Raw genomic sequence first — 14,534 nt, forward strand, 5'->3', positions numbered from 1 at the left:
GACATCATGACCAGGAAGCTATAAAAAGTGCATGGAGTGAAGCCGGCGATAGCTTCTGTTTGTTCATGAAGCGCTTTATATGTGTGTTTGTCCCCTTACAGGTTTTTGGTAAATGGTATATGTCTTAAAAAAAAAAGAATAAGCAAGCGATTGTTACAGCTGTGCACAAAAGACCGCCCATGCATCGCTTGCTGGGAGTGGAGCATGTTAGGTCAAAATGAGCAGCTTTTAGAGGTTGTGACCCGTGCCATAGCCAAACTTGATTTAGTTTGTCCAGCCGATTAGCAGAAAGCTGCCCCATCCAGTAAGCTCGACGAGTGCTTTCTGTGACCTATGTCACAACCTTCACATCAGGGTCTGCCTTTCTTTCTGGACCTGCAAACCAAGGGTTCCCAAAGCGTTGTTGATGTAGCATCTCGTTCCCTGAGGAAACCAGGGTTACACACGTAACTTGGAGATGATTTCACTCCTTTTCCCTGTAATTATTTTTTGTTCTTCCAGTAATGAGAGATGAATGATTTTTTTAAGGGCAAGTTATAAGCATATTTAATAGACAGCAGATTTGCTCTTGGTTGATAAATGTAATTAAAAAAAATATTTTAGCATTGTTCTGAGATACTTGTGAACTTACACTTACAAGACTGTGCATATCTGGGTATATCTGTGCAATTATGTCTGTGCAGTTCCTATTCATCTGTTTGCCATTTGTGTCAGACAATTTCAAAGGCAGGTTTGTGAATCCTCAGTGAAGAAAACTCAACCCCTGGAGTGTCGTTTCCGATTTACAGGAGGAAAGTTCAAAAGGCTCACTACATTCATTTCTTCACTACAATTCAAATGTACTTTCAACATCGTTTCCATTCTTCAAACCTTTTCTAGCAGTTGTTCTGTTCTTACATATGGATATAGACATATGGATATGGACATTTGGATATTAGCCAAATGCATTCGTACATGGAGGTATACATAGGTTATCTCTCCAAGTAAGAAAAAATAACTAAAATAATGTGAAAACAGAAAGGTTTGTCATTGGATGTCTATGCCTGTGCTTTTTATGCAGTTAAATGACAGAATAAAATTCAGGGGAAGGGCTCCCTCTGGTGATTTTTCATGCAATTGGCCGTGGAGGATGTTAGGTAACTCCCAAAACCAAGCATCAATCCACAGTACGTACCTGAAGTCTGGTTGGTTTCGGGAACTGTAGGTTTGGATAAATTTCCAACCTTATGATTCAGAAGTTCAGATGATTCTGTTCAGTTGTAGATGATATTCTGGGGATAAATTGATAATAGTGTTAAGGCATTTACAGAACGCATGACATAATTGAAAGTTAAATTAAACATTGTGGTCATCTGGAGCATAAAACCTGCCCTAGATTACCTCAACATTGTTACAACACCCACACACCCCATCTGAGAGGTAGCAATTTCCATGATGAAATTACTTCGGTTCTGGGGTGGTAGAGAATGGGGCAGTGGTGAAAAAAGATTTGATGAAATGAGAGCCTGGTAAGCTTTGAGGATTCTTTGACTATCCAATTAAGAGACAGGCCAGGGTTGCTGCTACATTGCTTAAATCTCTAATGAAGTAGCAATTAAAGTTAGTGATCCTAAAAAATTTTTGCAGGTTTTATGTGATCTTAGATTTGGGTCAGGATGTGACGGTTCTACCTTGTCATGGTCCACCTTAGACCAATTTTAATCCAACATGAACCCCAGGAACAAATATTTGGTTAAACTCACACTTATTAACTTTTTAATAAAAATTTTTTTGGTAATAATCATACCTTACTTAATGTGTTTCGTACTAAACTACACTACACTACAACCACAACTATGCCACATATATCATCTGGATAAGTTAAAAATCAATATTTGTCTAATAACATGACAAAACCATTAAAAATAAAATACAACCTACTCACCAGAGATGCAGACTCATAATTTGCACCGCTCCTCAGAGGCTGTAAGCCAGTGGTACCGCTCGTATTTACTGGTCTGGAAGTGGTGAACAAACCCTTTCCCGGGCTGAGACAAGCTAGCTAGCTTCGGGGTTGGCCGACTTTTCCTTACAATGTCTAGCTTTTCTAGAAAATGTATTTTTATGTATGTCCGAGACTAAATCAATTTCTCTTCCTCCATAGGCATTAAAAAGTCTAACTCTGATGTATTAATGTGTGCAGAGCATTACAGGTGTGTTTTGCCAGTCAAACTTGGCTGTAACAGTTTCCCTCTGACCAACCAATCAGAGGATGGATTTTTATTCTAAATATACTGTACAGACCAAAGGTTTGGACACACCTTCTCATTCAAAGAGTTTTCTTTATTTTCATGACTATGAAAATTGTAGAGTCACACTGAAGGCATCAAAACTATGAATTAACACGTGGAATTATATACATAACAAAAAGTGTGAAACAACTGAAAATATGTCATATTCTAGGTTCTTCAAAGTAGCCACCTTTTGCTTAGATTACTGCTTTGCACACTCTTGGCATTCTCTTGATGCCTACTTTGAAGAACCTACAATGTGACATATTTTCATTTGTTTCACACTTTTTTGTTATGTATAATTCCACATTTGTTAATTCATAGTTTTGATGCCTTCAGTGTGACTCTACAATTTTCATAGTCATGGAAATAAAGAAAACTCTTTGAATGAGCAGGTGTCCAAACTTTGGTCTGTACTGTATATAATATATATAAACTTTTGGTCTGTACTGTATATATATATATAGTACAGACCAAAGTTTGACACACAAGGTGTGTCCAAACTTTTGGTCTGTACTGTAAATGCTGATTTTTATTCTGGGCCAGCTAGCTAGCTAAAAACAGACCTATTTATAATAGAGAATAAGGTAAAAAGGCCAACAGAACAGACTTTGAAGGCCATGGGCAGATTACATTGACATGGCAGCACATAGTGGCTGAAATCTGATTGGACATCCATATACACGTACTGGAAGCAGTGCAGTCAAGAGAAACACTACAAAATGAAGAGAATAGACTGTTGGGAATAAATTAAGACAATTTAATGAACAAATATTAGAAATTAGGTTGTAAATGTAGTGCTTCTGAAAGTGTTTTAGCCAGCAGAAAATGCCTTGCTGGCCCTGACTGCCCGCCACTGGACAGACATAAACGTACACAAAAAGTACACAAACCATGTACAGTGGTACCTTGACTTACGAGTTTAATTCGTTTCGTGGCCGAGCTCGTATCTCAACTTGCTCGGACATCAAATAAATTTTCCCCATTGAAAATACTTAAAATGCCCTTAATCCGTTCCAACTCTCAAAATGCCACCCCGTTTTTTTATGTTTCATGTTATTAAATTAGGAAAATACATTTCTAAATAACAATTCTTGTATAAAAACATAATAGAAAGCGTATGTATAGATATAATAATGTTTTATGCAGTGTATTTACCTTGGAAGTGAGACGACTTGAGCTAACGAAAAAACGCTGGCAGAGAGGGGGGGTAGAGGAGATAGGCAGAGGAGGAGGGAAGACTTGTTTTTTACTATCACTACTGGTGAATAAATAAGTGTGGTGGAGTTGGAAGTGGCTACAGTGAGTACAGCAGGGGGCTCAGAACACAACCCTGGGAAGCTCCAGTGCTGAGGTTGAGGGTGGATGAAGCGTGTTTGCCCACCCGTACGGCTTGTGGTCTGTCTGTCAGGAAGTTAGAGATCCATTGGCACAGCGGCAGGCTGAGTCCTAGGACCTCCAACTTAGAGGTGAGTGTGGAGGGAATTATGGTGTTAAATGCTGAACTGTAGTCCACAAACAGCATCTTTGTTTAATTCCCATTTCTTTGGTCCAGGTGGCTCATCGTGGTGTGGAGGAGATGAGCAATGGCGTCCTCAGTAGAACGGTTCTGATGGTACGCGAACTGTAGTGGGTCCAGTGGGTCTGGTATTGATGCAGTGATGAAGTCTCTGATCAGTCAAAGCACTTCATCACTACTGAGTTCAAGGCTACAGGGCGATAGTCGTTAAGGCAGGCGGGCTGGGGTTTCTTTGGGACAGGAACAATGGTGGACTGTTTAAAACATGAGGGGACAACAGATCTCAGTGAACACCGGTGCTAGCTGGTCAGCGCAGGCTTTCAGAAACCGACCTGTGATGCCATCTGGTCCTGCTGCCTTCCTGGTATTCACTCTCTTGAATGCCCTCCTCACGTCATGCTCCGAGATGGTGGACGTGTTTACCTCTCCGGCTCTCTCGGTGTGCACACTGTTTGTGCCACTAGCGCCGCTAACGTGGTTAGCTGCAGCCTCGAAATGAGCGTAAAAGGTGTTTAGCTCGTCTGCCAGAGAAGCGTCCGCATTCACCATTCTAGAAGATGGTGTTCTATAGTCCGTGATTGTAAAAGGATTATTTTTCATCTTCACTATTGTGAATTAGGTATTGTGATAACGAACATTTATTTTCTTTAGGTCTAGCCAAAAGAATTTTGGAATGCTTCTTTTATTTGAGTTATTGTTCTCTTAAAATAAAAGCAGCTATTATTGAGCAAGGGTTATTTATTGATAAGAATCTCATCTCTGTTTGCTACAAACTAATTAGCTCATGCCGAATCTGTTTATCTGTTACAACAACTGATGTGCTTGTAAGTGATTGCTAAAATCAAATTTTGTCCAGTGATTTGTGCAGATTACTTTGTAACATAGTCAGTGGCAAAACTAAACCAATCAAAAAGATTGGATCTGACATTTCTACAGCAACCTTACAAACATAAACTCCATTACTGTTCCATTTAATCCATTATCTAATTGTTGTCTGGATGCTGGATGTCTTACGGCTAATATAATATGGCATCTTGAAAACAGTAATGCAGAAGCGAGAAATTATTTTCTAACTCAAATGTTTAAATGCAATCAGTATGTTAAAATCTGCGAGTCTGGATGTATCAGTGCCACTGCTAAAAAAGACTGAAATAAATGGGCTGCTCTGACACAATAATAGCTTAAACATTTGATGGAATCATTAGCGTTATGAACTAGTAAGAAAAACCAAGTCATATTCTGTCTACAGATAAAACTAACTTAGAACTATTTATGAATTTTTTTTTCAGTAGCAAAGAAAGCAAGCAAAAAAAATGAAAGCAATACAGTCCATGATGTGAGTTATTTACTTCCACAGCAAAAGAAATCTCCAGTTATTATGTCATTTATGATGAGACAAATCACAAATGCAGATTTAAAATTCAGACAATAAGTGCACACACTGAACAGCTTTCACGATTAATTGCATGATTGTCAATCACAAATTAATCGCACATTTTTATCTGTACTAAATGTACCCTAAATTATTCCTTTTCAAGTTTTTGAGGGGCATGGGCAAATGTGCCAAATGAGGACTAATACGTGGGAAGCTGACATGAGTTCCAATTGTTTTCTGCAACAAGAGTGACAGAACCATCGTCTCTGTTAAGCGCGAGTCGTCCATGTGTTGTTCCCATGATGCTCGATGTTTGCAATGCAAGTTATTGATCGTAATGGAAGTTACATTTTAATAAAACATTTTGCTCATCCTGCAAAGCATTCGTGAAGCACGTTACTCGCAATCCAAGGTTCCACTGTACATAAATCATTAGGACACCAAACAGAACTTTTGCTATGTTTTCACACAGACAGTTTTAATTGCTGGATGTGTGCACCATGACGGATTTTGGTGCTTGATTTGAGAATTGGCACATCAGTAAAACAAATGTTTAGTGATTAAAAAATTGGTTGCTGGAGTAATATGGAAGTAATATACTCCAGCAAAGTTTTGTATTTCTTTAATTAATTAATTAATTAATTAATTAATATTATTTAAAAAAATATATATATATATATATATATATATATATATATATATATATATATATATATATATATATATATATATATATATACACAGTACAGACCAAAAGTTTGGACACACCTTCTCATTCAAAGAGTTTTCTTTATTTTCATGACTATAAAAATTGTAGTCACACTGAAGGCATCAAAACTATGAATTAACACATGTGGAATTATATACATAACAAAAAAGTGAACTGAAAATATGTCATATTGTAGGTTCTTCAAAGTAGGCATCAAGAGAATGCCAAGAGTGTGCAAAGCAGTAATCTAAGCAAAAGGTGGCTACTGGGTGGAGAAGAGCGGCAGGAGTGATTTGTGATAGAAGGGTATCTGCAAGAGTGAAAGGAAAGTTTATAGGACTGTGGTGAAACCTGCGATGTTGTTTGGTTTAGAGACAGTGGCATAGAGTAAAAGACAAGAGGTGGAGCTGGAGGTAGCAGAGCTGAAGATGTTGAGGTTTTCGTTGGGAGTGACGACGATGGACAGGATTAGAAATGAGTTTATTAGAGGGACCGCGCATGTAGGACGTTTCGGAGATAAGGGGAAGGAGGGGGGATTGAGATGGTTTGGACATGTGCAGAGGAAGGACATGGGGTATATCGGTATGAGAATGCTGAGGATGGAACCACCAGGAAGGAGGAAAAGAGGAAGACCAAGGAGGAGGTTTATGGATGTGGTGAGGGAAGACATGCAGGTAGTTGGTTTGAAAGAGGCAGATTTAGAGGAAGTGGGGGTGGCTGGGGTATGGATACGTATGATTCGCTGTGGCGACCCCTAGTGGGAGAAGCCGAAAGAAGAAGAAGAGTTTGTTTGTTTTATCATTTATATTCCAAAGCAGTAGGTGGCAGTATACACCTCGTCTGGTTGTTCGCACACGGATAATAATGCTGCTAGAGAATACTACAATTCCCACAATGCCCCCACAGTAAACGTTGGCATAGCGGAAGTGTAAGTCTACTTTGTAGAAAAAAGAGTTTGATATACTTTTGACATATTTTAGGTTTATTTCTACAATATTATTTAAGTATTGACTCCTGCATTCTTCATCTAGTGATACATCACTCGAGTAGAAGGTATTGTAGCTGAGCTAGCGCGTGCAGTGAAACTAGCATAAAAATCCCTTTAGCACCAAATGTATGTTGCTGATATGATGTGAGTCTAGAAGGAAAAGTCAGGTTTGTCACGGTTCAGGATGTACACCTTGTTGTCAGGCCTTTACAAATACATGTTTCAAAAAGAAGAATATTGCGTTTTGATTCTTGGGCTCGATAATGCTGGCAAAACGGTATGTTTCTCTCCATGTGTTATTTCTATACATGTTTATCTGACTGGTCCAAGTGATAAGCAGATGATGGAGACTAGATGTTTATCATGTAAAAATAATAATAATAATAAACGCATCGATTGATTTTCACGCTGAAATATTTACTTGGCTGTGGTTTTTGTCCTGTAGACATTTCTGGAGCAAACCAAAACGAAATTTAGCAAAAACTACAAAGGAATGAGCCTTTCCAAAATCACCACCACTGTCGGGTTGAATAGTAAGTGGATACAAAGTGTTTGTAAACATATGACGTGTGTATTAATGTGTGTATAGATGACATTGCTTGTCTTTCTTGTAAAGTTGGCACTATAGATGTTGGGAAAGCACGTCTGATGTTTTGGGATCTTGGAGGACAAGATGAACTGCAGTCACTATGGGACAAAGTAAGTGCTCATTGGATCAGAATCCGGTTTATTGGCCAAGTGTGTTGACACACACAAGGAATTTAGTTCCAGTTGTTAGTGACTCTCAAAAGTACAGACATAAAAAAAAAAAAACTATACATGACAAAACAGACTATACAAGACAATCCAGACAATATAAGACAGTATAGACAGTGTGGGTAATAAATAGGATACAGATCAGTAATGTACATAAAGTGTGAAAGTTCATGGTAGTGCAAATGACATTATTGTGTGCCAGGTATGATAGAGAGTTTACTATGTACAATATATAGCAGCCATATTGTGTGCAACATATACAGATAATCAGATGCAGATATTAGACTGATATAAAGCTACATTTCTGTTCCTGCTTCCTGAGCCTACAGCTGCTCAAACAGGCCGAGCTGAAACTGGATGACTGACTTTTCCAGTCGCTAATTACTACCAGTATTAATTGACTATTCATTCATTCATTTTTTTTCACAAACATCTTGGTCTGGAACCTGTTCTGAGAACAGTAAAAGGTATGAGGCTGGAATTCACCTCAAGACCGAGATGCAATGTGTCCGAGCCTTATATTCACACAAGCACTGACAATTAGAGGCAATGTAGAAGCCTTTTAAATAGGTAGGAGAAAACCTTAAACCTTGGAGGAAACTGACACACACGTAGAAGCAGTACGCAGACATCAGCACAACCAGAGTTCAGTAGCAGTGGATCTGTGAGGAGAGAACACTACCTGCTGTTCAAAACAGCTATTTAAACAGTTATTTGGGGAAAAAAATTAATTAAAGGCCATTTCTTGGTCAGTTTCTGTAACTCCTCAGCTGGCAAATTACATCTGGCTGGACTTATCCCTTTTTTTCTTAATCGAAAGTATAAAAGTAAACTTAACCAACAATTACTCAATTTGCTTTGTATCCTGTTTTCCTCCCAGTACTACGCAGAATCTCATGGTGTTATATATGTAATTGACTCAACTGATGAAGAGCGTCTGACTGAGTCAAAGAATGCCTTTGGTGAGTATGAAGTCTGTACTAAAGATGTATTAGTTAAGAACATGGATGTGATGCTGCTTGATTGGCCAGTTATAACACTCAAAGCACATGAGAAGCATTTTATACTGATTTTTTATGTTAAACTACATAACCTTATGTGTTTGTCATGTACAACATGTGAAGTATAAACATGGACATGGCAGTAATGTTCAATGCTTTACTCAACTTTTCTTTTTTCTGTATTAGTAATAAAGTCTTGCTTATGTTTCTTCCTCAGAGAAGATGATTAGTAGCGAGGTGCTTGAAGGCGTTCCTCTTCTTGTTCTTGCGAATAAGCAAGACGTAGAGGTACACACTTTGTTAAAATACCTTTTTCTGATCACAGTCAAATTTCCTTGTTGGCTCAGGTGACTGGTTTTAGTTTTTTTAGTCACTAGGTGGGGCTCTTTTTTCAGAAGAGATTTTCTCAACATTGTTGGAAAAAAGTCTTTGCGTGTTGTTTTGTTTACCTTCAAGCTAAAGTAATGTATTTACCGGTGTGTGTGTGTGTGTGTGTATTATATATATATATATATATATATATATATATATATATATATATATATATATATATATATATATATAATAAAATACAGATTTACTGTCCTCTAAGAACTAAGAACATACGTTTCTGAAAGAAGCACATCATGATCTGCTTCAGAATGTCACAGTACATGTTGGAATCCATGTTTCCCTCAATGAACCACAGCTCCCCAGTACCAGCAGCACTCATGCAGCCTCAGACCATAATGCTACCACCACCATGCTTGACTGTAGGCAAGAGACAATTTTCTTGGTCCTTTTTACCAGGGTGTCACCACACATGCTGAACAACATCTGTGCCAAATCTTTATTTTTTTTTTTAGTTTTATCAGACCACAGGACATGGTTCCAGTAATTCATGCTTTAAGACAGATTGTCTTCAGCAAACCGTTTGCAGGCTTTCTTGTGAGGTCTGTTGCAGCATGCAGCGTATGGTTTGAACATTGACAAGCAGACCTTCAGGTTCTGCAACCTCTAAAACAATGCTAGCAGCACCCGCAAGTCTGTTTTTTTGAAGCCGCTTCTGCACATGATGCACAGCACGAGGACTTAACTTCTTTGATTAACTCAAAATAAAACCTCTGTATGACCCTGGCCACTGTACTGAAACTCAGTTTCAGTGTGTTACTAATCTTTTTATATTCTCAACCATCTTTGTGTAGAGCAACAATTCTTATTCTAAAATCCTCAGAGAGTCTTTGCCATGAGGTGCCATGTTGAACATCCAATGGTCAGTATGAGAGAATTGTACTCAAAGCACCATATTTTAACTGCTCTAATAGAAGATCCACAAATTTGTATTGTTCTGTCATACAGACAAAAACATGAGCATGATGAATAGGACTTGTGGCTTTGCAATGTTACATGATGTAAAGCTGTTATGTACAGCTGTATGTTGAGTTATTTTCAGTGGACAGTAAATCTGTACTGCTATAGAAACTGCACATTGACTACACACAAAAAAAGAACCTCAATAACTTGAGGGTGATTACTGAAAATTCATAACCTTGAAAACTATAATGATGAAATTGTAGCCTTACATTACGCCCACTGGCAGTGTGTGGAATTGAATTTTTATTTTCTTTTTTCAAATTACTGGTGAATCATATGCAAATGAGGATTCTTCAAGAGATCTTTGTACACATTGTTAGCGTGTGAGAAACGGCTTATATCCTGTAATCTGTCAACTTGATTTTTTTATTTTTGGTTTTCCCTAGAATTGCTTGTCTGTACCTGATATTAAGACAGCATTCAGTGACTGTGCACCCAAGATAGGTAAACGAGACTGTCTGGTCCAGCCATGTACTGCTCTGACAGGGTAAGCATTCTCTCTCTCTCTCTCTCTCTCTCTCTCTCTCTCTCTCTCTCTCTCTCTCTCTGTCTGTCTGTCTGTCTGTCTGTCTGTCTGTCTGTCTGTCTGTCTGTCTGTCTGTCTGTCTGTCTGTCTGTCTCTCTCTCACTCACTCTCACTCTTGCATTTCTATTATTTAGTAGGGGCCATAAAAATGGAACAAACCCCCCTTCCCTATTCTATTACTAAACAGGAAAAGTGCATTTTTTCTTTTTCTTAGTTTTTGTGCATGTTTTACACCGAAGGTGTATATTATCACACAGGTAGTGTACATGCTATAAGGTTTACATTGTCACACTTAATTTACATGTCATAAGGTGTACATTATGCGAGAAGTTTACATGTCAGAGTACATGAAATGTAATAAAACTATGCCTTTTGTTATTACTGTTAGTATTTATTCGCTTTTTACTTTTGTATTTTACAGTCAGGGGGTAAACGAAGGAATTGAGTGGATGGTAAAGTGTGTGGTTCGGAACATTCATCGCCCACCTCGTCAAAAAGACATTACATAAACTTGCAAACTTGTGTGTGTGTGTTTGTATGTGTGACTGACTGTCTGTCTGTGTGCATGCATTTGCATCCTAAGTTGTTGATTTGTGTGAAATCAATCAAGTTAAATTTTATTGCAATGGTTTCATTAGTTGCATTTATCCAGCTTTTTTCTTTTACACTAAAGCACCAGCTGTTTTTTTTTTGTTGTTTGTTTTTTTTGTTTTTTTTGTTTTTTTTAAAGACCACCATTTAAGTATAAAAATTAGTTGTTTGTTTATCAACACTAAAATATTATTGATATAATCTGGACATTCTACATTTAACATACACAAGTAGGAGTCTTTGCCCAGCAGCTTGGTTGTATTTTTCGTTTCTTTACCTACTTGGATTTTTATCAACTTGTATAAATTGTGTAATAAACGCATTGTTAAAGAATAACACCTCTGTGAGCTCTATTTATTAAAACTGGCCCGGTTCTTTAGTCAAGTCAAGTCAAGTTTATTTGTATAGCGCTTTTCACAACAGACATTGTCTCAAAGCAGCTTTACACAAATCAACAGTGATGGTGAATGGTGTGCATTTGTCCCTGATGAGCAAGCCGTGGCGACTGTGGCAAGGAAAAACTCCCTTAGATGTTATGAGGAAGAAACCTTGAGAGGAACCAGACTCAAAAGGGGAACCCATCCTCATCTGGGTGACATCAAGAGTTTGATCATAAATCTTTCAACAATACAGAACACTGGAGAGTGAGAACTAACATGATTACTGGAGTATAAGATTATAAGTAATGTTCTTTCTGCAGTCTTAAACAGTCTATATGGTTAGTAGCTCCGAGTTTTATAAGCTCAGCATTTGTGATCACCACAGATCCAGCATCAGCTTCTCCATGCCAGAGCCTTTAAACACTCCAGGAGGTCCAATGTCAAAACTCCACACATGTAGCGGGATCCAAATGGCACTGGTACGTCTCTAGATGGTTCAGGATGTTTGTGAGTTCGGCATCTACTTCTTTAAAGGTCCGTAATCATCACGAGGTGGGAGGTGACTGGAGCTGGAGCAACCTCAGGATGCCTCGGGATGGGGAGAGAAAGAGAAGCAGTGGAGAGGAATTAGCGTAGCTGCTGTTCATGATATTAACAGCACAAGTTGATAATGTGCATGTGATCAGATGTTCTGGAGCACAAGGTTATGATGTGATGTGTGTTATGTGTAGGCTTTGCTAAAAGATACGTTTTAATCTACACTTAAATTGGGTGAGTGTGTCTGAGCCCCGAACACCGTCAGGAAGACTATTCCAGAGTTTAGGAGCTAAATGTGAAAATGCTCTACCACCTTTAGTGGACTTTGCTATTCTAGGAACTACTAGAAGCCCAGAGTTTTGAGATCTCAGGAGCGTGGCGGATTGTAGCGTGTTAAAAGACTGGATAGATACACGGAGCCAAACCATTTAGTGCTTTATAAGTGAGAAGTAATAGTTTGTAGTCTATTCGAAACTTAACAGGAAGCCAATGTAGGGACGATAAGATCGGGGTTATGTGATCATATTTTTTTGACCTTGTAAGAACTCTGGCTGCTGCATTCTGGACTAACTGAAGCTTGTTTATTAATGAAGCAGGACATCCACCTAGTAACGCATTACAGTAGTCTATTCTGGAGGTCATAAGCATGGACGAGCTTCTCTGCATCGGATATAGACAACATATTTCTTAGCTTAGAAATATTTCTAAGGTGAAAGAAGGCTGTTTTGTAACCTGATTGATGTGATTTTTGAAAGACAAGTCGCTGTCTAAAATAACACCCAGGTCTTTTACCGTTGAACTAGTGGTTACAGAACATCCGTCTAAATGCAGGTTGAGATGCTGGAGCGTCTGTATACCAGTTTTGGGCGATGAGCAAAATCTCAGTCTTATCAGAATTTAAAAGTAGAAAGTTATGGGTCATCCAATCTCTTAGTTCCTTAACACACTCAGTCATCCGGGTTAATTGAGCTGTATCGCCTGGTTTAGATGAAATATATAGCTGAGTATCATCAGCATAACAATGGAAGCTAATTCCATGCCTTCTAATAATATTTCCTAACGGAAGCATGTATATTGTGAAGAGCAGGGGTCCTAGAACTGAACCTTGCGGCACGCCATAATTTACTTGCATTAGCCTGGATAGCTCTCCATTCAAATCTACGAAATGGTAACGATCGGACAGGTAGGATTTAAACCAGCTTAATGCCTGTCCCTGAATGCCGATGTAATTTTGTAAGCGATCTAGGAGGAGATCATGGTCTATAGTGTCGAATGCAGCACTAAGATCTAGTAAAACCAACAGCGAGATGAAGCCTTGGTCTGAAGCTAAAAACAGGTCATTAGTTATTTTAACTAGAGCAGTTTCTGTGCTATGATGGGGCCTAAAACCTGACTGAAATTCTTCAAAGATATTGTTCTCTTGCAGGTAGGAACATAACTGTGCAGCGACAATCTTTTCTAAAATCTTAGACATAAATGGGAGATTTGAAATTGGTCTGTAATTTGATAACGTGTTTGGATCCAGATTAGGTTTTTAATGAGGGGCTTAATAACTGCTAACTTGAGGGATTTAGGGACGTGACCTAAAGATAGTGAGGAGTTAATAATATTTAGAAGAGGTTCACCAGTTGTATATAACACTTCCTTCAGTAATTTAGTAGGAATTGGATCTAACTGACATGTTGTCGATTTAGCTTTGGCAATAACATTATACAGCTCTTCCTGTCCTATACATGTAAAACAGTGGAGTTGTGGAGTTGAAGGTAACACTGTCTCAGGAGATGCTGTAAGAGGTTGAACTGCCACAATTGTTTTTCTAATGTTATCTATTTTTTCAGTGAAGAAAATCATAAAGTCCTCACTACTAAACTGTGATGGAACACAATTTTCAGAGCCCTGATTTGTAGTTAGTTTAGCTACTGTACTGAAAAGGAACCTGGGATTGTTTTTGTTGTTTTCTATAAGTTTGCTCAGGTGTTCAGCTCTAGCAGCTTTTAGCGCCCGTCTGTAGCTGAGCATACTGTCTTTATACGCGATTCTAAATACCTCCAATTTAGTTTTCCTCCATTTTCTCTCCAGATTACGTGCTGTTCTCTTGAGGGCATGTGTATGACTATTATACCAAGATGCAGGTGCTTGGTCTCTAACCTTTTTTAACCGGATAGGGGCAACGGTGTCTAATGTGCTAGTGAGGATAAGGTCTATGTTCTTAGTTATCTCATCAAGATTAATAGTAGTTATGGGTTTAGTGAGAAATTGAGATAAATCAGGCAGGTTATTTATGAATCTGTCCTTAGTGGTTGGAACAATAGTCCTACCAGGTCGATAACGTGGTGCAACACGGCTAATCTGCTCTACCGGTAGTGTGTACAGTATGAGGTAATGGTCTGTGATGTCATCACTCTGAGGTAAAATATCTATATCAGTGACGTCTGCTCCGTGGGATATTATTAAGTCTAGTGTGTGGTTAAAGCGATGAGTTGGTCTGGTGACGTTTTGTTTAACCCCAAAAGAGTTTAATAAGTCAAC

The 14,534-nt window shown here is 38.4% G+C and overlaps 1 protein-coding gene across 1 annotated transcript; it reads left to right on the plus strand.

The window, feature by feature from the left end:
• Positions 1-6,751: 6,751 nt before the first annotated feature.
• arfrp1 (ADP-ribosylation factor related protein 1) lies at positions 6,752-11,424 on the plus strand. The gene is made up of 7 exons (XM_046846035.1): positions 6,752-7,138; positions 7,307-7,394; positions 7,478-7,560; positions 8,498-8,579; positions 8,836-8,906; positions 10,358-10,458; positions 10,919-11,424. Exons 1-7 carry the CDS (start codon positions 7,046-7,048, stop codon positions 11,004-11,006), a joined length of 606 nt encoding a protein of 201 aa, XP_046701991.1. The 5' UTR covers positions 6,752-7,045; the 3' UTR covers positions 11,007-11,424.
• Positions 11,425-14,534: the final 3,110 nt, after the last annotated feature.

This window comes from Silurus meridionalis, chromosome 1 (genome assembly GCF_014805685.1).
Source record: "Silurus meridionalis isolate SWU-2019-XX chromosome 1, ASM1480568v1, whole genome shotgun sequence".
Taxonomy (NCBI): Eukaryota; Metazoa; Chordata; class Actinopteri; order Siluriformes; family Siluridae; genus Silurus; species Silurus meridionalis.

Bases quoted from the DNA above. Each gene is read 5' to 3' on its own strand.
- arfrp1 (XM_046846035.1), top strand. From the start codon at position 7,046: ATGTACACCTTGTTGTCAGGCCTTTACAAATACATGTTTCAAAAAGAA. The intron at 7,395-7,477 runs GTAAGTGGATAC...TTTCTTGTAAAG, and splicing joins CACCACTGTCGGGTTGAATA to TTGGCACTATAGATGTTGGG. The intron at 8,907-10,357 runs GTACACACTTTG...GGTTTTCCCTAG, and splicing joins CGAATAAGCAAGACGTAGAG to AATTGCTTGTCTGTACCTGA.